This window comes from Mytilus trossulus, chromosome 4, assembly GCF_036588685.1.
Source record: "Mytilus trossulus isolate FHL-02 chromosome 4, PNRI_Mtr1.1.1.hap1, whole genome shotgun sequence".
NCBI lineage: Eukaryota > Metazoa > Mollusca > Bivalvia > Mytilida > Mytilidae > Mytilus > Mytilus trossulus.
In genome coordinates this window covers 70,794,775-70,819,414 of record NC_086376.1, presented here as the reverse complement: position 1 = coordinate 70,819,414, position 24,640 = coordinate 70,794,775, and the positions used below count along the sequence as shown (strand labels likewise).

At 32.1% G+C, this 24,640-nt stretch overlaps 1 protein-coding gene across 1 annotated transcript; it reads right to left on the bottom strand.

Annotated features, from left to right (window-relative positions):
* Nucleotides 1-8,052: 8,052 nt before the first annotated feature.
* LOC134715863 (integrator complex subunit 14-like) lies at nucleotides 8,053-23,102 on the bottom strand. Its single transcript, XM_063578385.1, has 9 exons — nucleotides 22,912-23,102; nucleotides 21,980-22,150; nucleotides 21,323-21,708; nucleotides 20,788-20,936; nucleotides 14,828-14,975; nucleotides 14,354-14,433; nucleotides 13,337-13,509; nucleotides 11,598-11,663; nucleotides 8,053-8,304 (listed from the first exon to the last, which is right to left on the bottom strand). Exons 1-9 carry the CDS (start codon nucleotides 23,071-23,073, stop codon nucleotides 8,077-8,079), a joined length of 1,563 nt encoding a protein of 520 aa, XP_063434455.1. The 5' UTR covers nucleotides 23,074-23,102; the 3' UTR covers nucleotides 8,053-8,076.
* Nucleotides 23,103-24,640: the final 1,538 nt, after the last annotated feature.

Here is a 24,640-nt window from a genome sequence, read left to right as displayed (position 1 = left end):
TAACACAGTGCACTTTCACTAATACACTTCCTCAATATTACAACTTGCAACACCAGCAAGTAAACACGTTGTATTCTCACTAATACAAATTTATGAAGTATTCACACTTCCACATAGTACAACTTGCAACATCAGCAAGTATACACCTTGTATTCTCATTAATACAAATAACTTATATACCGGTATATCACATTCACTTTATACATTGTATCACAATCACTATCGCAACATCCACATATAAATCCGAACACTATTTATATATATCCTTTGGAATCACTTATTTCACTCTACTTACCAGTTGGAATATTTAATCCTGATGTTAACACTTCAACGGTCCACATATAACTGACAAAGTTTCAACAACAAATGGAAGTTTTTAACGACCTTGACTGGCTATACAGCCCTTGCACGGTCGGCTTGACAAAGTTTCTCTGTCTTGAGCTGTCTTATATACTACAATATGGAACGGTCCATTATACATGAAGGGGTGAAAATCAAGACTTTACCAAAATAAGGGGTGTTTTAAGTAATACATGGTGCTCCAACTATGGAGAAACTTATACACATATAAAAACACAATTAAGGGAAAGACAACTGGTGTTTCACATCAAAATAAATACACTGTGACCGATTTTCGTTACACTACCCACGCCTCAAAAATCATGCGTCCTCGCATGACTCCTTGAACACATCTGACATGTTGATGAAACATCTATCAAAGTGGTCATTTTTCATACCCAAACTCTTACCATAGTGCAGTCACTATTTCCATTGGACATATCTTCTGACCACGTCAGCCTATTATTTTATCCATCAGGTCTTAACTGATGACATCACAAGGCACAACCCGTAGAAACAAAGTCTACCTATGTCCTAATTCCTGTCAGCCATATCAAAACACATTAAACTTTCTTCTTATACAAATACAAATACAAATATTTTATTGGCACAAACACAATTACAATAATTGGCAAAGGCCCATAGTACAGTGCATTACAACAATGAATACAGCATACATTTACTAGTATTTAAATATGTTATAAATGAGAAGCTAAAATCTCGTTTCTATACATCAGACATTTATGTATATAAGAACTAGTCACTTTCAGGACTTTTAAAGAATTACTATTAATACAACTATTAATATTTAGCTGATTTTCACTACAACATGTAGGAAGTATATTTAATATCTTATTTTTAAAGTTAAATCTATAGTTTGAAAAAAATTCACATTTCAGTAAAAAGTGATTTTCATCTTCTACCTCACCTGATTTACATACATTACAAACTCGTTCGTCGGTGGCAGAAACACAATTCACCGGATCTTTCCTTTCGTCCGAATACAACTTTTTAAAATTTCCCACTTCAAAATAGCTGTTTCCAACATAAACCTTTTTCCTATTAACGTCTGTAATTTTGAGTGTCACTGCCAAAGAATAAACTTGACAAGTCCCTAACAAATTTTGCCTCTGCAGCGGCCACAAGGAGCCTACTCTTATCGAAATCTACAGGAGGGGTCTTTTACATGCACAGGGCGTGACATTTTCCTGTACATGGGGCCTCGGATTTAACGTCCCCATCCGACGGACTCAAATTTAACTATGTACACTATTACACTTCAAAACTAGAAAACTATCTATATACACATATACAGTGACCCTTTTCAAATGCTTTCTCTTTTATGGCACATGACTACTTTCTTCCAAACACAACAGTATCTCTTATTAATTCAACACCATCTTTAATTCCTGAATCATTTTCCTTTTGCAAACAATAAGAAGCTGAATGAATAAAACTGTGTCAGAGGCAATATTTCAATTTTTCAATTTCACTTGATAAAAGTCCAATTTCCACCATTTTCTACCATTTCAATTTCAACTGACAGTCTGACTTAATGTTACTTCTTACTTAAAAAAAATGCACTATATTTTGACTACAAACACAACACACAAAAACTTAGAAAAATTCAACTGGTTCAATCATTTTCAAAAGTATTTACAGTAACGAAATCAACACAAGAAATCCCACCGCTTGCCACCAAATTTGTAACGTGTAACCGGGCGATCAATGGATCCGTATCTGAATAAATCAGGATTTCAAGTGTTCAACTCAATTTTTCACCACAACCAGTTGTCCTATTCAAAACAATTAACACATCCTTAAATTGATTCACAACAAAAACTATATACACAGCACAATGCACATAAATCAAAATGCAAGGTGAAGTAACTCATTCACAATCCATAAACACACTGTATCATAACAGAATACATATACACAATGTCACTATGCAATCACTATGCAACATGTATCAGACCGATTTATTCACAATGTCACTAACAGATTATTATGCAACATGCATACGGCCCTTTATTACACCATGTCACCAACAGATTACTCTGCAACATGCATCAAGTACGTATCACACAAAACGTATGAACACAAAATCACATATATACAACTTCTATTTACAATGTCCACCAATATGTAGTATCACCTTGCTAGTCTACAAGTTACAACTAACCACAATGACACAATGACACCTTTACACATGCACAAATCCTTCAATGCACAAGGAATATATATATAAACACAGCTGAACTCACGCACTAACTATCTCCTTGAGTTCACACACAATGAATATTATCCAACTGGTAAGGTTTAACACAGTGCACTTTCACTAATACACTTCCTCAATATTACAACTTGCAACACCAGCAAGTAAACACGTTGTATTCTCACTAATACAAATTTATGAAGTATTCACACTTCCACATAGTACAACTTGCAACACCAGCAAGTATACACCTTGCATTCTCATTAATACAAATAACTTATATACCGGTATATCACATTCACTTTATACATTGTATCACAATCACTATCGCAACATCCACATATAAATCCGAACACTATTTATATATATCCTTTGGAATCACTTATTTCACTCTACTTACCAGTTGGAATATTTAATCCTGATGTTAACACTTCAACGGTCCACATATAACTGACAAAGTTTCAACAACAAATGGAAGTTTTTAACGACCTTGACTGGCTATACAGCCCTTGCACGGTCGGCTTGACAAAGTTTCTCTGTCTTGAGCTGTCTTATATACTACAATATGGAACGGTCCATTATACATGATCGAAGGGGTGAAAATCAAGACTTTACCAAAATAAGGGGTGTTTTAAGTAATACATGGTGCTCCAACTATGGAGAAACTTATACACATATAAAAACACAATTAAGGGAAAGACAACTGGTGTTTCACATCAAAATAAATACACTGTGACCGATTTTCGTTACACTACCCACGCCTCAAAAATCATGCGTCCTCGCATGACTCCTTGAACACATCTGACATGTTGATGAAACATCTATCAAAGTGGTCATTTTTCATACCCAAACTCTTACCATAGTGCAGTCACTATTTCCATTGGACATATCTTCTGACCACGTCAGCCTATTATTTTATCCATCAGGTCTTAACTGATGACATCACAAGGCACAACCCGTAGAAACAAAGTCTACCTATGTCCTAATTCCTGTCAGCCATATCAAAACACATTAAACTTTCTTCTTATACAAATACAAATACAAATATTTTATTGGCACAAACACAATTACAATAATTGGCAAAGGCCCATAGTACAGTGCATTACAACAATGAATACAGCATACATTTACTAGTATTTAAATATGTTATAAATGAGAAGCTAAAATCTCGTTTCTATACATCAGACATTTATGTATATAAGAACTAGTCACTTTCAGGACTTTTAAAGAATTACTATTAATACAACTATTAATATTTAGCTGATTTTCACTACAACATGTAGGAAGTATATTTAATATCTTATTTTTAAAGTTAAATCTATAGTTTGAAAAAAATTCACATTTCAGTAAAAAGTGATTTTCATCTTCTACCTCACCTGATTTACATACATTACAAACTCGTTCGTCGGTGGCAGAAACACAATTCACCGGATCTTTCCTTTCGTCCGAATACAACTTTTTAAAATTTCCCACTTCAAAATAGCTGTTTCCAACATAAACCTTTTTCCTATTAACGTCTGTAATTTTGAGTGTCACTGCCAAAGAATAAACTTGACAAGTCCCTAACAAATTTTGCCTCTGCAGCGGCCACAAGGAGCCTACTCTTATCGAAATCTACAGGAGGGGTCTTTTACATGCACAGGGCGTGACATTTTCCTGTACATGGGGCCTCGGATTTAACGTCCCCATCCGACGGACTCAAATTTAACTATGTACACTATTACACTACAAAACTAGAAAACTATCTATATACACATATACAGTGACCCTTTTCAAATGCTTTCTCTTTTATGGCACATGACTACTTTCTTCCAAACACAACAGTATCTCTTATTAATTCAACACCATCTTTAATTCCTGAATCATTTTCCTTTTGCAAACAATAAGAAGCCGAATGAATAAAACTGTGTCAGAGGCAATATTTCAATTTTTCAATTTCACTTGATAAAAGTCCAATTTCCACCATTTTCTACCATTTCAATTTCAACTGACAGTCTGACTTAATGTTACTTCTTACTTAAAAAAAATGCACTATATTTTGACTACAAACACAACACACAAAAACTTAGAAAAATTCAACTGGTTCAATCATTTTCAAAAGTATTTACAGTAACGAAATCAACACAAGAAATCCCACCGCTTGCCACCAAATTTGTAACGTGTAACCGGGCGATCAATGGATCCGTATCTGAATAAATCAGGATTTCAAGTGTTCAACTCAATTTTTCACCACAACCAGTTGTCCTATTCAAAACAATTAACACATCCTTAAATTGATTCACAACAAAAACTATATACACAGCACAATGCACATAAATCAAAATGCAAGGTGAAGTAACTCATTCACAATCCATAAACACACTGTATCATAACAGAATACATATACACAATGTCACTATGCAATCACTATGCAACATGTATCAGACCGATTTATTCACAATGTCACTAACAGATTATTATGCAACATGCATACGGCCCTTTATTACACCATGTCACCAACAGATTACTCTGCAACATGCATCAAGTACGTATCACACAAAACGTATGAACACAAAATCACATATATACAACTTCTATTTACAATGTCCACCAATATGTAGTATCACCTTGCTAGTCTACAAGTTACAACTAACCACAATGACACAATGACACCTTTACACATGCACAAATCCTTCAATGCACAAGGAATATATATATAAACACAGCTGAACTCACGCACTAACTATCTCCTTGAGTTCACACACAATGAATATTATCCAACTGGTAAGGTTTAACACAGTGCACTTTCACTAATACACTTCCTCAATATTACAACTTGCAACACCAGCAAGTAAATACGTTGTATTCTCACTAATACAAATTTATGCAGTATTCACACTTCCACATAGTACAACTTGCAACACCAGCAAGTATACACCTTGTATTCTCATTAATACAAATAACTTATATATATCACATTCACTTTATACATTGTATCACAATCACTATCGCAACATCCACATATAAATCCGAACACTATTTATATATATCCTTTGGAATCACTTATTTCACTCTACTTACCAGTTGGAATATCTAATCCTGATGTTAACACTTCAACGGTCCACATATAACTGACAAAGTTTCAACAACAAATGGAAGTTTTTAACGACCTTGACTGGCTATACAGCCCTTGCACGGTCGGCTTGACAAAGTTTCTCTGTCTTGAGCTGGCTTATATACTACAATATGGAACGGTCCATTATACATGAAGGGGTGAAAATCAAGACTTTACCCAAATAAGGGGTGTTTTAAGTAATACATGGTGCTCCAACTATGGAGAAACTTATACACATATAAAAACACAATTAAGGGAAAGACAACGGGTGTTTCACATCAAAATAAATAAACTGTGACCGATTTTCGTTACAGACTTAACACTGAGCAATGAATCATGAAAATGAGGTCATGATCAAATTTAATCTGAGCGACTGACACATAGATCATAAAATATGTGACTGACGGAAACTCGGTAATATGAGCATATATATACAAAGAAGTTAGCTAACGCCGCGGTCGCCGCCGTAACCACCGGAACACTATCACTATGTCGAGCTTTCTGCAACAAAAGTTGCAGGCTAGACAAAAATGATACGGAGGAAACATTGTCTGTTATTTCTTTAATTTCTAGTTTTAGAGGGTATATAAATGCACTCAATCCGAAAAGTTGAATTGTTAACGGAAAGAACATCTTCAAGATCTGAATGTGAAATTAAATTATCTGGCTTTTTTGCTCTTCTTGTTTTTGACAAGTCGATGAAGGATATCAGACTAATGAAATAAAATAAGAGGTAAGCAAGTAGAGGCGCACAGTTCATTCAGAAGGAATGCGAAAATGATGCCATGACAGACACATGACCATGCAATATTTCAATTCACCAAATGACGTGGCCATATTGCTTAAAGTGCACGAGAAACAGAACGAACCACAAAATCTGAACATTGACCAATGAAACAAGAAAATGAGGTCAATGTCCTTTTAACCCTACAAGACAGACATGTGCACATAGTAATCATTCCATACACCAAATATAGTTGACCTGTTACATATATAGCATTTAATAAATTGGCTAATGAAATCACGAAAATAAGGGTACGGTCATATGAATAATAATGAACCCTGCCAAACAGACATGTACTTCTAACTATTGTCCCATGTTCTGAATACACATTATCTTTGCTTATAATATCTGGAAAATAGACCAAGCCACAAAAACTACACATGGATTAAGGTTGAGGTCAGATGAAGTCTACCTGATGGTGTTGGAATTATAAACTCTCTTGCCATTATAACTATTAATAGGAATTATTCAAAGTCAATGAACCATGCCTGAAGTTATATTGCCAAATAATTTTTATGGAAATAAGATGTAACAATGGTAATACAACAGCATACTAAATACCATTAACTTGCCATTTGTGGTTTCCTCTTAAGCTGACTTAATCACAAACTGTAACTTCTATACTATGCAAAAGTTTAAAAGCCAATAGACTAGGCATCCAAGGAAATGAGAGGTGTCAATACACAACAGCATACCAAATTCCACTTGTGGTTTTATATTACACGTACCTTATCACAAACTTAACATTTAATTTCTTTTAAGTCTACACAGCATAAACGAGGGGGAAAAGGCTAAATAATCTCCATGGAAATGAGATGTGAAAATGTTTACACAACTGCATACCACTTATCACACACTTGGCATAAGAAGTTCCCCTTCAACTAACCTAATCACAAAGTGTAACAAATTGTTGATAATACAACCAACACCAATGCCGGAAACAGTATACTTAATTCTTGCCTTTTGTAATGGCAAACACAAACATATAATATTCCGTAAAAGCAATATGTTGTCAATGAATTTCCATGGGAGTTAATCTAAAATCATTGATCTCCCCTATTGATCTTATCTTCCTTTAAATCTTAGTTAGATCATAATAAAAGTTTAAATTGTATTTAGATAATTAAGATTTTATTTAAAATCTAAATTTATTTTTAACTCTTTAAAGATACCAGGCTTTAAATTTTATATGCCAGATGCATGTTTCTTTTACAAAAGATGTATCAATGACACTGGAATCCAAACTTTTAAAAAGTTTAAATAAAATATGAGGTTGAAGAGCATATTAAAGGACCAAAAATTCTGAAGGGTTTTGACAAACAGCTAAGGTTATCTATTCCTTGGGTTTAAATTCCAACGTTTTAACAAAATTTAAGTTTTTGTTTATAGTTATTTTATGATCATAACCATAACAATGATAATACATGTCACCATGACTTTTGGACTGGTGATATCCACAAGGAAAAAAACTTCACCAGCATGGCATTGACCCAATGGCTTTAAATAAACTCCTCATATATAGCAGGATTACACTTTTATGCCCCAGACATGTGTTCCGTGTTCTAAAGACTTCAACAAGGCTCAAATCAATATATGTGAGTGAAATACAAGTCTTTTTACAAAAAAGTATTTATTGATAATCTATCCATCATCCTGACTAAAGTTTGTACGTAGAGGCATTATAGATTGTGTAAAGTCTGTTGCCTTGTCACTTCTTAACGCATTAGCTGCATGTGCTAGCTGCATTGAGGCATCAGGATGGGCAGAGCCTGGCAACATTTGACACTCCCTATCTAACATGGTTCCCATGGCATCAAGGAGGTCATGGAAACCAAATGACAGAGCTGCTCGTCTTAATCTGTTAAGTTCCTGTAAAATAAGGGAGATAAGTATTAGATACTGAAAGATGTAAGAGAATCTAGTATAATGGAATAGAAGTTATTTGGTGTATTTACTCATGTGTGTGTGTGGAGCATTGAGACTAAAATATATGATTGTGTCAGCTAATAAGGCCGTGTTCACACCAAACGCCGTGTAGAGTAAACATGTTTACAATTAGTTTAGTGTAGTGTACACTGGTTTCACATTACATTTGTTCACATCTGTACACCTTGTTTAGCTACCTGTACATAAGATTTGTTCCCACTTGTAAACTATATGTCATTTAAATGTTCATTACGTAGAACTGAATTCAAAATTTTTTGACAATTTTTCTAGCGGTAAGGGAACAACCATTTGACTTCAAAAGGGGGTCGGGTTAGGAATGGAAATATTCCAATCCCCAATTTGATAAAAAAAAAAAAAAAGGTCATACAGATGATAAAAAAAATATTCTGAATCAAGAGTTTCCCCATACATTATAGTGTTAAATACTAAAAAAAAAAGTATTTGATCACCAGCATCGAAAAAAAGGAATAAAAATGTACGCGCCAAAAAAATCTGACTCACATAAAAAAATAACCCTCCCCCTTTTTTTAAGTTAAGTGGTTGCTACTTTATGAAAGCCATTTTATAATTTACAGTAGTTTGAATATACTAGAGATGTCTCGATTACGCATTAGAAAACGTTAGCTGCAGTAGGGTGCTTACAGCCGAAAAAAGGATTGAGATATTAGGGATCACTACATTTTTATCTTTTCTGTTCGTTTCAAATGGTATTTCTTCTCCAAGAAGTATTTGGTAAAGGAATAGGGTAACGTTTTTTTATTTATTTTAAGTGTTATTAAATGGATCTGAGATACTAGACAAACATATCATTTACCTCACACTTTTTTTAGTCATGCATTTATGCGTGAATCGTTGTTTGAGTAGACCATTGGCGAATATTTTTGTGTACGTCAAGCTGATTCGGGAAGACCTTTCCAAATGAATTAGGCAGCAACTATTTTCTTCATTTTTTGTGGAGGGGAAAGGGGGGGCAGAGGTAGGGGGCGTGAGCTATTGATTTTTGTGACAAACTTTGGTGACAAGTCGAAATCAATTTTAGCATTATATATAGTGGCAGCTGAGGGTGAAACAAACAATTTTTTTTATGGCCAAAAGCTGGAAACATTTTTTGTTTCCAAAACAAAATCCATAGCTCACCACCCCACCCCCTTGACTTTATGTTTTATACTCAACTAAAATAGCCCCCCCCCCAAAAAAAAAACAAAAAACAATTGGTTGCTGCCTTATGGGTTCGGCAAAGATGCTGCTTTGAGTCTTGATCAGGGGTTGATAATAAAGTACGTTAATTTTTTTTTAATAAAAAAAAACTGTAAGATTTAGACAACAATTTCTGTAAAGAACTATACTAGTAATTATCAAAAATATCAATTTTACTCAAAAATAGTTTCCTCCTTAAATATATATCTTCGGTGCAACTAATGTCCTAAATGCCTAGTTGTGTGTACACTTAACCTACACAAGGCCTACATTGACTATCGACTGTGTGTAGATAAAACATCAATTAAACTACATGTAAACATTGAGTTTTATCAATGGGAACGCAATTGTGTTTAGTTTACGTGTGAGTTACACTAACACAACACCAAATTTAGGTCAATGTGAACACGGCCTTAGTCAAGGTATTTGAAAATTGTATTTTATTAAACTCTAAAATACCAAAGAAAAATCCTTTCTCACAAAATTAACAAAATCCATGGAAATAACTATCCCTTCATTATGTGTAGCTATTAACTTTACACTAATCTATCTCATTACAACCAATGTGCTGCGTTGGATAGAAATCAATCTTATGCAAATAAATTTGGAAATTGAGTTATCATAAGAACACTACGAAACTGCCCAAAATTCATGTTGCCATTGTTTAACATTAAATACAAAATACAACACTGTTTTATTTTATATTTACCTATACCTTAAACTAATATTTGCATTATACTTTTACAGTCTTACATTATATTAACATTTTTATATTTTATAAGATATGTTGTAGCAACTTTACCTGACCATATCGGGAAATAGGTATTTAGTCGGATCTTAACACGTACTTGTGATTTGGTTAAAACCGGTTTTTATATAAATATACGAAGAAATGTCGAAATGTTCACGACTTAATTAAATTTGTATTTCGGAAGATGGTGCAAGCATACCATTTTTATTGCGTCTTACACTTTGAAAAGCGAATAATCTTTAACTTATTTATTCAAATATTGTGTAAAAATGTTAATTTTGAGCTATGAAAGTCAAGTGGCTCATACATTTTTCTGAGGAAGTTTTAAAAAATTGCAAAGAAATAATTTTACAGTGGGTTAGCTTTCATTAGTCTTCACTATCTATAGATTAACAATTTTTGGTTATATTTATAATTTAGAATCATCATTGAAGGTGGTGGACCATTGCACAGTTAATTAATTATATTGATGTGCCATTTGTATGCAAGAGTGACATTCCGTTGTATTATGTGCCAATTCGAAAAAGTTTTGCTGGTATTCTCTCCCCTTAACAGGTTTATTATTTTATAATTAAGTTTAGTTTCTGATATAATTTTGAATAATTACAAAATGTATCATTCAATATATTTCAGTTTTTGTTATTGGTGTATCAAAAACATTGATGTAAGAATATAATTTCATAAATTTGAAACATTTAAAATGATTACATACCAATATAAAGAACCGTTCATCATTTCTGAAACAGACTATTGACAAAAAACGTATTACTTATCTTCTCTTGATGATAAATTGTTTGGGAATTGAACCAGTGTTATCTAATGGTAATGACAGAGAGGGACCCGCGAGCAATTTTTAATTGTAGCTTATTCAACGTCAAAACAAATTTCCACTAGAAACGAATGTTACTTTATACAAATATAAGAACTTTGTTAGCTAAATCTACTAATTTTTTTAGATATTATGATTTTTTATTGCAATAGATTAATATGCTATATGTTGTAGAATGAGGTAAGAACTCACAAACTATAATACAGGTCACTATGCAAGTTTGCTAATAAAATCAGGATTCTATTGAAAACAAATTTGTCAACTTACAGTCTGTTGGTCACAGTTTTGGCAAACTTATTTTTGATAAAGAAAGAAATCTTCTACTTTATCTAACTTTCTTTTTTTAGATAAGGTAGAAAAATTTGTTAACAGTCATCTACCCTTAAACTGTATCAACTTTCCATAAACTAGTTAAACATGGTAAATAAAAGTAAATACCTTGTAAAATTGTTGCTGTTTGTCTGGTAATTTTCTAGCATGTCGTAATACTTTCTGTAAATCAGTCTACAAAATAAATGTGTGGATTGATAGCATAAATATCTAACTTAATTTGTAAAATGTTCCTTCTAAATCAGTAGAAGCCTCATACACCCATTTTATGATATTTAACAGATAATGGGCAGAAATAGTTGCTATGTAATGAAACATATGTATATACATGTTCTAGACGTATTATAGCGAACCCTATTGAACCTTTCTATAGATTCACCTGCAAGTTACCTGTCCATTTAAACTTTTGGCAGTTCTATTGTCCCATCTAACAAATACAACAGGTATTGTTCTCTGTATAGTTTATTCACTCAGACCTTTAAATTTCTTCTAAGAGAAATATATCACTCATTGATTAATCTACCTCAGTAGAAAATTTATCTGCTAAATTGATAGAAATTACATGTTTCACATAAAAAAAAATGCCTGTGATTTCGTGTTTATTAAACATTTATAATATTTTTTTCAATATGTTCAAAATAAATAATAACTTAATCATCAACAGTTTGTTTTTAAAATAAAAAGTATTGTTCGTATGAAAATTTGCATTTTTTTAGTTTTTGTTTAGTTATAGAATACTTTTAAGAAGGCCTTAATATGTAAACATCAACATTTTTAGTTTTTTTTTTATCAATTTGTTTTTGGAAATAGGAATTATGTTAAATTTTTTTAGGAATCAACTTTTATTAATGTTTAAATCAGTGTTTACATTCAACAGATTGAAAATATAATACATTCAAACTCATATACAGTTTTTTATAAATAGTACACATGTTATTTCCATCTAATTTAGCAGATAAATTTTTTACTCAGGTAAATTAATCAATGAGTGATATATTTCTCTTAGAAGAAATTTAAAGGTCCTGGTGAATAAACTATACAGAGAACAATACCTGTTGTATTTGTTAGATGGGACAATAGAACTTACAAAAGTTTAAATGGACAGGTAACTTGCAGGTGACTCTATAGAAAGGTTCAATAGGGTTCGCTATAATTTTCTCTCTTATTCAAGTGCCATTTACATGCAACATTTTTGCAGTTTATAAGCTGAGACCAAACAATACCTTGATTGAACTGGGATGAATGATGAAAGAGGAAATAACATAATTGATAAAGAAGATAATTTCAAAAACTATGTTCAATTGGATTTCAATAAAGTATTTTTATTGATGTAATTCTATTAAAGAGCTGTAAGTAACTGTTGTAAAATTTCCAAAATATTGGCAAACAGAAGATGGCTGCGCTGCATATTTTTAAATGGCTTAAATGCAACAACTATTAACATAATCAAGATGCAGACCAAATATGAAATAATTCCCTTCCATTATAGTCAAGAAAACTTTGACTGAAGTTTTTTTTTTCAAAGGTCTTTCAGACAGACTGAATTACAGGTTAACCAACAAAGTAAACTGGTTACCAGACCTGCTTCATACCAGAAGAAAACACTTGTCATTTGAAACCCTGTCATTTTGGCAGAAAATAAATACACATATACCTGAAATTAAACAGACTATAAACCCCTACTGGAGTAGTTGTTCAGTTGTTATAATGTCTAGTAAATGTGTCACTTATGTTCTGGTTTTCTTGTATAATTTTACTGGCTGAAAAAAAATAACCTGGATGATAAATTATAGCAACTGTGTAAAAAAAATCTGATATATTATCCATACCATCTACATACACCTTACCTGTAAACCTGACTGTTTGATCCATACCACACAACTCTGAGCATAACTTCTTTTGTCGTTAGGTCGGACAGGAAATGGTGTCTTGTTGTCATCTTCACCATAGGGTGGCTCTGTGAAAGCTGATATCGGGGCTAAGTTATCTAAACTACCTATCCAATTAACAGGTTCATCGCCTAATCAAATACAAATACAAATCAGTTTGTATTTTCAAGTAATCAAAGATAAAAATTATCACACTTCAATGAAAACAAGACCAAGAAAGTAAAGTAAGACTTTACCTTACATTTGAAAGCATCTAAAATCAATTGATTCCAGTATGAACTTAAAATCTGTTACTCACAATTAAATTGCCAAAACAAGCTCTGATTCAAACAATCTCTTATAACCTGACTGAATATACTAGAATGACTGGTAGACTGAATGAGTCAGAACTATATCAGTTTTATGTATTTTTTGGTGTGCCTTGTACCAAACTTTTGAGTTATGTCAAATGTTACTGTCTGTCAAATTACTGGTGTTAGGGAATGCATTTCAGAGAGTATAAAATTTACAACTTGTCAAGCCAGACTTTTCACCACCCGTCAAGATATAGAGTTGATACAAGGTTAAGTCTTTAATCTTATAAAGTTTAAATTTCAATGCCAATAGTAGCTATTACTTGAGCAAATTACTTCCTTACTTACAGATGTTGATGCATCAAACTTCATGACCAATTTTTTTGTAATTGTAGGAGGTTGATGATTGGAAGAACCAATACAAACAATCCTAATTTTATATGGACTAGACAGCACATATTTAGCATATGTAGCACAAAAGGTGTAGCTGACTGTGCAGTTTGGGCTTTGCTCATTGTTGAAAGCTGTTCGGTGACCAATAGTTGTAAATTTCTGTGTCATTTGGTCTTTGATGAAGAGTTGTCTCATTGGCAATTACACCACATTTTTTTATATCCCAACTTCATTTGATTTCCATGGGATGAAAATGTGACTACCAAAGTTCAGACTTGACAATAATTACCTGGGGTAAACAATGAAAGCATAAGGTTACTTTTCTTCTTGCTGTCAGCCCAGGAGTACAATATACCAAACCAGTTTTCCCTGTAATATGTTAAGATGGTACATGTAAAATATCCAATTTATATACTTGTATAAAGAAAAACAGATAATTGAAAACTATACATATAATACCACTGAAAAATTCATGTTCCAAAGAACTCTACAATTAAGTTGTTTTTCTGCATAATTTAGTCTCCTCTCTTTTCCAATGTTAATACATTGACTTTCTAATTTCATTTGGTATTTCTAAAACGTTAACTGTCAGTGTTTTTATTCATGGATTCCTATTTTCTTGATTCAAGCATTTAAAATAAGATACTATTATTTTCTGCCATTTTTCTCCTGTTAAGCATACTGTTGGTCAACTTTCACAAATGATTTTGATATCAACTGTAGTCATACTAAAAGTAAATATATTGAGATTTTGGTTACCTACCCAACTTGTGTCAAGGCCACCATTCCTTCTACTTTCAAACTACCATGTAACAGCACAGTAAATGATGGAACTTTACCATCCTCAGTGGATGCAGGTTCTTCCTCAGTCTCATTTTCTTTTTTTACTTCTCCATTCTCTTGTTTTGATTCTAAAAGTAAAATCAGAAAATGGGTATGGTTATTTCTTATTTTTACTTTTTCATTTATATAAATAATAATCATGTTTTTATACCTAAATCATCTCTATTGGGCTTATTGTAAACTTGCATTTTGAATTTATTGATATGAATTAAACAGGATTTTTCACAATATCACAAAAATAAAAATCTCGTTTTAGTCTAACATGACAAAATCACAATAATAAATGCATGCAATTAAATTTCTGAATTAAGGTCTCTATACTATCAAATGAGAAGACCTCATTTTGTGTGTGGCTTCTCATCCTTCCACAATAAACTAATCATCATGCCTTTGTGTCCTATAGATACCATGCAAAGCCTCATTTGTCATCCTCACTTATGATTATTCTATTTGATTATTTTGAGAGAAAAATGATAATAAAGGCATCCAGATATTATTACCGTCATCGGTTGGACTTTTAAGTAGTAGACTAACTTCCGTTTAGGACGGTTTAAAATTACACATAGTTTTCATGATCTTTCATAGGTGCTTAGGGGACAGTACATATTTTTTTCATGCTTTATTAGTATACTATTAACATACATATACTATAAATAAAGTGTACATTGTATTTGCTATTTGTTATCAAGTTTAAGTTTACCATCAAAGGCGTTCATATATTACATGCTTAACTTTTACTTTCTTTTTGGTTACTTATTATTGTTTATTTGATCCAACTTATTGAGTTCTATACATATATGGATATCTCTTATTTCTCCCCTCTTTTGAGGGCTTTTGTATGGTGTTTGCTATCTTTATTCACCCTGCTTGCTTTAAAATGCATTAGATATTTATAAAAAAAAAGTTATTATAGATTCTTTATCTACATAATATTTTAAAGAACTTAAATAGTTCTCATTAAACCTTTTTTTTCTAATTGATGGTATTGTAATGAAAATTATTGATGTTGTTATGCTTATGCCCATTGAAAGATTGACTCTAACTGTGATGTAAGAATATATTTCCATTTTCTGGAAAATGCACGTGAAATTCTTCAAAACACAAATTGTCCTGATTATGCAAGAAATATTAGCCACTGGACATTTAGCAACAATCAATCAATTAATCAAAACACAGAAACCTCTGAGAATAAGACACAATACAAGTGAATACTATCCTATCGTGCTATTTTTTATATCAAAAGCCAAGGCATTATTCATGGTAAAATAATTATCATTCTTTTGTAAAATTTCATTTGTATTCCTTCCAAATCAATACTTCATATAAACTACTATGATATAACATTTTAAATGCCTTTGTATGTATGGATATATTTATTTTTTAAAATGCATTTAACAAGGTTTGGTATTTTGTAACCGATTTAAGGTCATGCTATCTATTAGAAAGGCATATGCACTTATAACTAATAAATAAATGTTTACAAAATAGTCACTAAAATATTTAATTAGGTGTATTTAAACTTTAGAATCTATCAAATAAAAACAGTGTATACAGTTTTGACCTTGGATAAGGTCATCGACAAGCAGGTAATCTGATCACAAACAAGGAAGTAGAATACCTGTGTCGTTCTTAAAAATGGCTTTTTCACAATTATTTAGAAAAGGACAAATTCCTGTAAATTGTGGATTATGTGAAACTGATAGACCCATTAAATGGAAGTGTTTAGACTGTGACCTTTTATTGTGTAATCATTGTAAGGAGAAGGTACATTTAAGAGTAAAAACTGCAAAGGATCACAGAATAATTGATTTAAAAGATATTGGACTATATAAAGAAGAACTAGATTTTGCGAACATTCCCTGTCAGGATCATGCTGGACAATATAATTGTCTTTATTGTAAGAAATGTGACAGTCCTATTTGTCCAACCTGTGTGTCAAAAGCTCACAAGAAACATGATTTAACAGAAATGCAGGAAGGATATAATATAAAAATAGACAAGTTGAAAAAAAGACAAAGGAAAATTCAAAGGAAAAGGAGAGAAATTGCATCTTATAAAAAACAGCTTAACCAACTTTTATCTTCAGAAAATTATAAATACAACCAGGTAAATCAAGCTATTCAAAAGCATGAACAATCTGTCAAAGTGGCAGTTGAAAGGTACTTTAAAAAGTTACGAGTTGAATTAGATCAGAATCTTGAAACAGTTTCTTACACAATTAAATCTGATTTAAATGCTATCTCAGATTTACTAAATCACGCTGAAGATAAGGACAATGAAGTCCAGGAATTCATTAAAATATCCCATGCTTCAAAGTTCTTTTCAGATATCAACAAAGTGGAAAAATCTATTGACATCGATATGCCAAATACAAGATCTAGTTATGAGACTTTACCAAACTTCATTCCAGGGGAGATCACTCAGTCTAACATTGGAGTACTGGAATACGATGAAAATCTATCTAATGAACCACATGTTAATCTGGAAATAAATAAACAATATCAAACTGAACTTGAGGTTGTAGAATGTGTGTGCTCCTCTATTGATCAGTCTTTGTGGATAAGTTCTGGTCCTTTATGTTTAGCTCAAAAAGTGAAATCTGATGGAACCCATCTAAAGGTACTATCCAGTTATAATATCCGGGTCTATGATATGGCTGTTACTCAATCAAATAATCTACTTCTGTGCACTGAGGGATCAAGACTCCAAGAAATCAGTTGTAATACAGGTACACTTACAGACTCAGTATATAATGTGTCACCATTCCTTCCTGGAGCAGTCCATATCACCAGTGACAATAAAGTGCTAGTAGGATGTATTAATAGTGACTACCCTGAACCAGGAAGACGAGTTGTAATATTAATGGATCAGAATGGAGACCATGCGAGAGTGTATGAACATGATCAATATAAACAACCTTTATTTACCTCTTCCTTCAGATTAACTAGTACAAGTAATAGAAATATTCATGTAGTGGATAGAGAAAGTGATGACAGGCATAGAGTAGTAGTGTTAGGATGGGGTGGTGATGTCATCAATATCTATACAGGAGATACAGATATCAACAAGGACATACAATTCAAACCAGAAGGCATAGTGACAACACCTAGAGACAATGTTATTGTAGCCGATACAGGTACTCATACACTTCATATCCTGAACAATGCTGGTCTGCTGATGACATATTATAAAACAAGTGACATTAACATAATGTTACCACTTTCTCTTGCATTCTCTCCAACAGGACAACTCTATATAGGATGTAGTACACCAGGAGATAGTACTGAGGATGCCAAGATATATAGAGTGACAATATCAGGATGTTAAAAGTATAACACACATTTATATATTAATGAACTGCTTCACCAAGTGCAGCTGTATACAATCGCAGAGGGTTAACCCTGATCAGTTGGGGCTAGAATGGGCACAATATTCTAGTTTGATTCAAGTCTGAAATTTGATTCTAATTAAATATTAGAGGTTCTAAAAAAAAAATTTAGTCATGAACTTGAAATTGGTTATATGATTTGGATTTGTATTCAATTGAGATTTCTTGCTTTTGTGCAATACACTGTGCAATACTTAGTAAATATGTTTTCAGACTTTATAAAAAGATAAATTAAGTTGTGACCACAATAAATGTGTTTGGAAAATTTCTTCAATCTTGTGGAAAAAAAATTGCCTCACAAACTTTTCATAGATAAGATATCCATACACTTACATAAAAGTTATTGTTCAGAAATCTGGAAGACAAAGAAGCTGACAACAACATGATACTAATACATGTATACAAACCCAAAATTTTTTGTGGTTGTATAAAATTATATATTTCCATACAGAAACTTGTGTCGAAATTTAAATCTTGACCTCTATGACCTCAACATCATATAGTCATATTGATTAGGCACATTATCTCTAACATGACTTATTCACATAAACTTTACATTGAGGGATTCCTTTTTTCCAGTGGTTTCAATTGTGAACTTGTGGATATTTAATTTTGTATTTTTAGCAAAGTCTACATTTAAGCTTAATGGACATTACAGTGTTGAACATTTAGATTCATGGTTAACCTTTCCCCCTAAAAAATCATTGGTTTCTCACTAATAATAATAAATCCACAGTATCATTTCAAGTAAAAGATTAAATTTGCCATTGCCTTTTCAAGATTATTTTTCAGTGAAAATCGGTTACTAGATTGGTGGGAAATGAACAAGAATGATAGAGAAAATGTACCAAGCTAATATTTACTGATATATGAAATGAGACATAAACCCAACTGTTAAAAAAGCAAAAAAAAACCATTACAACATATAAAATGAGACAAAAACAAAACAATGCATTTAAACATATTACAGCATAGGTTAAAGTGGCAGAAATACAACACAGTATGGGCTTTGCTCATTGTCGAAGGCTGTAAGGTGACCTATAGTTGTTAATTTCTGTGTCATTTTGGTCTCTTGTGGAGAGTTGTCTCATTGGCAATCATACCACATCTTCATTTTTTATATCAATATAAAACAAAGAAAATATAAATATTACAAAATAGGTTATTGTGACATAAATTCAACAATACAAAGGAAATTATTACAGCATAGATTAATGTGGCAGAAACACAAGAACACAGTAAAACAAAGAAAAAATATTACATCATGGGTAAAAGAGACGGAAACCCAACAACACAATAAAAACAAAGAAAATATTACAGCACGATTTAACGTGACAGAAAACCATCACTACGATAACATTAAGCATATTACAGCATAGGTAAAAGACAAACACAGAGACCAAAAAAATACATGCACAGTCAAACCTTTTTATATCGAAGTCAAAGGGTATTTGATTTATCCAAGGTCGAGTGTCATCAAAAACTTTAGATGCATAAAATACAGTATAAAATTTGTGAAAAATAGATTTTTTGAACGTGTGCTTCTTTTTATATGACATTTAATGATTCTGAATTCAATCTCCATATTTATTGGTCCCTCTTTATAATTTTAAAAACACATTCAGTTATTATAAACTTCATAATTGTCTTATGTCCTTTTATTTATTGACGTACTGACAACTGAATGCATCTCTGAAGCAATGCAAAGTAAAAAGTTAAGATGAAATCACTAAACAATAAAATTTTATAATCATAGAAGCTTGAAAAGCAAGATAAGAACACATGTTTTAAGAAGGATTATATGCCAAAAAATTACTTCACAACAAAAACTTAGTTGACTGACTGGGTTTAAATTGTATATTAAAGTGATCTTCCTGGTCTCCCAAAATTCTCTCTTTAATTTTCTTGATTTGATTTAAAGACAACCATGTTTCTATTTGTGAATAGTTTTTGTTTTTATTGCAGGGGGAGGGGTAAGAATGGGATTCACTACAAAATATTTTACAGTTGCCAGCTGGGCTATCAGGACGATAAATATATTTGCCCAGGCAAAAATTGGTTGCCTTTTGTCAACTGAGTGACTATTCATTTAAGTCTCTTCATGTCCACCTTACAAACATTTCACACACCAAAACAGACTTGACCTATTGCTTGCAGTAGATTTGAGAATGTAACTTTAACCTTGATTACTGATCCATGAAATGAGGTTGATGACAGGTGGACCCTCTCTGATGAACATGTAGACATTGCAAGGAACCCATATATTGATATATAAATAACACATAGCTGAGAGATTGAAAGTGTAGATTGTTAACTGAGGCTTAATTCCAATGGGGTCCCTTTATGGCAAAGCTTATATACAAATAGTTAACACAATCGTGACAGCTAAATTATAATCCAAATGTCTAACATTCTATGACTTTCACTGCATTGTTTATAGCATTGAGACTTTGATATGGTAGCTTAATTTTACAATAATTTTTATTACATACCTTCCATCTTTTTGATGTTCTTAGTGGACATTGGTAAAACCAGATGTCTGGACAACATAGGTGGACTGGCTACATCAGCAATATCTAAAAATCCTAAAATTTCTAATGTCTTTGATATATCTACAGAAGTATGCTCAAATTCATCTGTCCTGAAAAATAGTTATATAAAGATTTATAAGAGACCAGAGGGACAGTCAAACTTGTAGTTCAAAAATAAATTGACAACACCATGTCTAAAAAGTATAATATATGGACTTAATACATGGTTTATATTAAACAAAGTTGTTTTGATATAGAAAAGAAATTTTCATTTTATTCTTTAACTTGAGGACATATAAAGAAATGGCTGATACTGTGGTCTGTTACTTATATTCCTGGGAAGTTACATATTACTGAAACAGTCTGCTCAAATAGATCTGTTTTTAAGAAGATATTACAAGCTTTGCTCTATGCTCCTTATGCCTAGATGTCTCATTAACAAGCATACTAAACCTCCTTACATTTATATTTAATCAATAATCCAACAAAAACTTACTTATCATATGGTTCTGGAGCAGGAAATAGCTGAATTGGACATTTGAAATTCCCACAATGCAAAGCACCATGATATGGCGAATAATATTTTTCACCTAATTCTTCGAACATTGTCTGAACACTTTTAAGATTTAAAACATTGTCTGGTGTAAATATTTCACCACCTTGTCCATTTATTTCTATCAACTTTTCAAAATATGGCATTGAACTTTTAATGTCTGCATCATTGGGATTTCCCACAATGGCAATGTGAAGTTTGCATGGAAACGGAAAAGGAAGTGGAAACTGATCCTCTGGTACTTTTGGATCTCTCTGGTCCCAGTTTTGGAGGGAGTTCTTCAGTGATTTCTGTCCAATACCAATAGAACCATCAGTTACAATGATTACCTACAATTACACAGCATTTCAATCATTTACAATGCACTTAAAAGGCTTTCAGTATGAACATGATATACAAGTAACTGCAAAATAATTAAAATCTGTTTTCTCTGATATATAGTTGCGGCCTTAAAGATAATGCATAATTTTAATATAAGCGGTCCCAGTATGCAGCTTTGGGAATACAAAATTAATTATAATTTTTTTTAAAACTAACATTTTCAATTAGTACTTGCTGAGTCCTTTCCTTCAAATAGTATTGTAACCTAAATCTAAATACCTGGCTAGCTGTACTTGCGTTCCATTCATCATACAATAACTGTCGTATACCAGTTATAGCGCCCTCTATACATGTTGTGTTGTAGGTCTCTGATTTACTTAGAGCTGTCTTTATAGATTCAAAGTCTCTTGTAAATGGTACAAGCTGCTCCCACAGATATGAAAATAAAACCTGCATCAACAAAAACAGGTTATTATTGAAACTATGTCAATAAAGTTATGTTTTTTTCATTATATAATTAAAAGTGGACTTTCTTTTCTCCACTAAGACTTCCTTTTATCTTTCTGTCAAACATTGTTTCACTTCAGATTCCAACCTCTTGTCTTTCATGAGCATTTATTTTTTACATCTTTAACACACAATTGCATTGCTATATTTAATTAAATAATGTTGGTGCATAAATACATGTATAAAAAATAATCACTTGCCATTTAGCTGGTTCAAATAGAGTTATAAACTGTAATTTACGAGCTAGAATATAATCATCAAATAAAAGAAAAAAATAGTTAGGAAATGTCTCCAAAATTTGATTCATTTATTAGCATCCAGCAGAATTTTTTTCAGACTTTCATTCTTGAAAATACAAGGCTTTCATGTACAGTAATAAAATATCCTAGATGTTTGAAAAATTACCAGTGGAATGTTAAAATATTTATATTACATAGAAACATTCTGACAACTAAAATATACTGTTTATACTATCGCCATTTCAGCATATTTTTTTTTTATCAAATGAACTTAAAGAGCTTGACATATTATCATATTCTCACAAAGGCAAGAACTTATAAATACTCAATTCATTTGAAACTTTCAATTTTTACACTCACACAGTCACAAAACACTCAATTCATTTGAATCTTTCAATTTTTACACACACATAGTCACAAAATCACCAGGATGCAAGACGATTTCAATAACATATAAATTGTTACCATGGAAACAAATTCCAATCGACAGCTTGATGAGAAATGGTCCAATAAAGTGTTGATTCCATGAATTGCTAAGTTCCTCCTCTGATACTCTTCTGTACAATCTGGTATCTGTACAGGCCGACACATAGACAGGGAAACATCTAAGGCTATGACTGTAGGCATTCTTATTTAACTTGCACTCTTTTTTTCTAAAAAACAATAAAATCAAAATGGTCATACAAATGAAGTCACTTCAGCATTTGTTTCTATATACATTTGTAATAAGATGAAATAGTTGGACAAATTATGACAGTATTTTTTTTAATATTTTGTGGAAATTACTTCATATCTTTAGCTTGATACTCATTTAGTCAGTGAAATTCGGAAGACATTAAATGTATTTGATGTAAATTGTATCTGGTGTAGAGAGTAGGTAGCTATAGGCCTAGTTGTAACTTGTGCAAGGAGGAAACACGAAGGGGTCTACAAGTATGAGAAAGTAATATTGAATTTAGTGAGAAAAAAGGTCATGAATAGGAAATAAAAAATCTGCAATTAAAATATTAGGAAAATGGACAGATTTCTTTTAAACTGAGTTTTACTGTGCATATTGCTGTGTATTAGCTATAGTTTAATCTACATTGGCTAGAGATATACAATGTAGGGGAGGGTTGAGATCTCACTAAACATGTTTAACCCTGCCACATTTTTGGTTTCCCTGAGCAAGTCATAGCCTCTGGCCTTTGTTAGTTTTGTATGTTTTTTTTTAAATTTTAGTTATTTTATGTTAAAAGTAGGACTTCAATTTTCACAGAACTAACTAGTACATATCTTTTTTTAATTTTAGGGACAAGCTAAAGTTCACCTCTGGGTGCAGGATTTGCTTGCTGTGTTGAAGAACCTTTGGTCGTTTTTTTTTCTCTTTAGTCGCCTTGTTGTCTGTTTGACACATTCCCCATTTCCATTCTCTATTTTATATATATGTACAAATGTATCTATATTACATGTATATGATTGACATAAAGAAGTAAAATTTGTCATACTACAATGTACTTATAATTATACATCTTTAGTACTAAAAATTAAATAAAGCATCAATTATTTGCAAGCATTGCATCTTAAATATTTGTATAAGTGCTGTGGGGTGGTTTTTTGTATAGTCACAATAACCTTGATCAGGGGTCTCATTCGGGAGTTCTGATCCCAGATCACACAATTTTTTTTTGTTGTAATTTCCCATGTCCTACTAGCAGGACTAGACTTCATTTCCGTTTCTCAGCATAATAATTTGACTTTCACGTGAAATGCTGTTTATGTGTTGCAGTCTTGTGTTCTCATTTAAAAGAGAAAGATAGCTACCTTCAAAAATAAAAATAATGAAATAGCAATATGAGCTCAATGATTAAAAAACCAACATTGACAATTTTAGTGAAACACAGAAATCACAATGTTTAAGCAGGAACAAATATATTGATAACTGTTCCCAGGTACAAGGCACGAAGGACAAGGCATGCCAAACAACAAAAAAGGGGGAGGGGATGCAAGCCATCCTATCGGAGACCTTTGAAAAATATGTATATATATACTTGGTTACATTAAAAACCTGATAGCATTTAGATTTAAATATTTGTAACTTCTTACATGCTTTACATCATAGTTTTTAGAAGCAACTTTTTTAAGGTAAACATTTTCAATTTCAAACCGGAAATTCAAAACATGCGGAACTCCTCGAAACGTTACCTATCGACTC

Bases quoted from the DNA above. Each gene is read 5' to 3' on its own strand.
- LOC134715863 (XM_063578385.1), bottom strand. From the start codon at position 23,073: ATGCCTACAGTCATAGCCTTAGATGTTTCCCTGTCTATGTGTCGGCCT. The intron at 14,434-14,827 runs GTAGGTAACCAA...AACATATTACAG, and splicing joins GTGGCCTTGACACAAGTTGG to GGAAAACTGGTTTGGTATAT. The intron at 11,664-13,336 runs GTAAGGTGTATG...TTTATTTTGTAG, and splicing joins TCAAACAGTCAGGTTTACAG to ACTGATTTACAGAAAGTATT.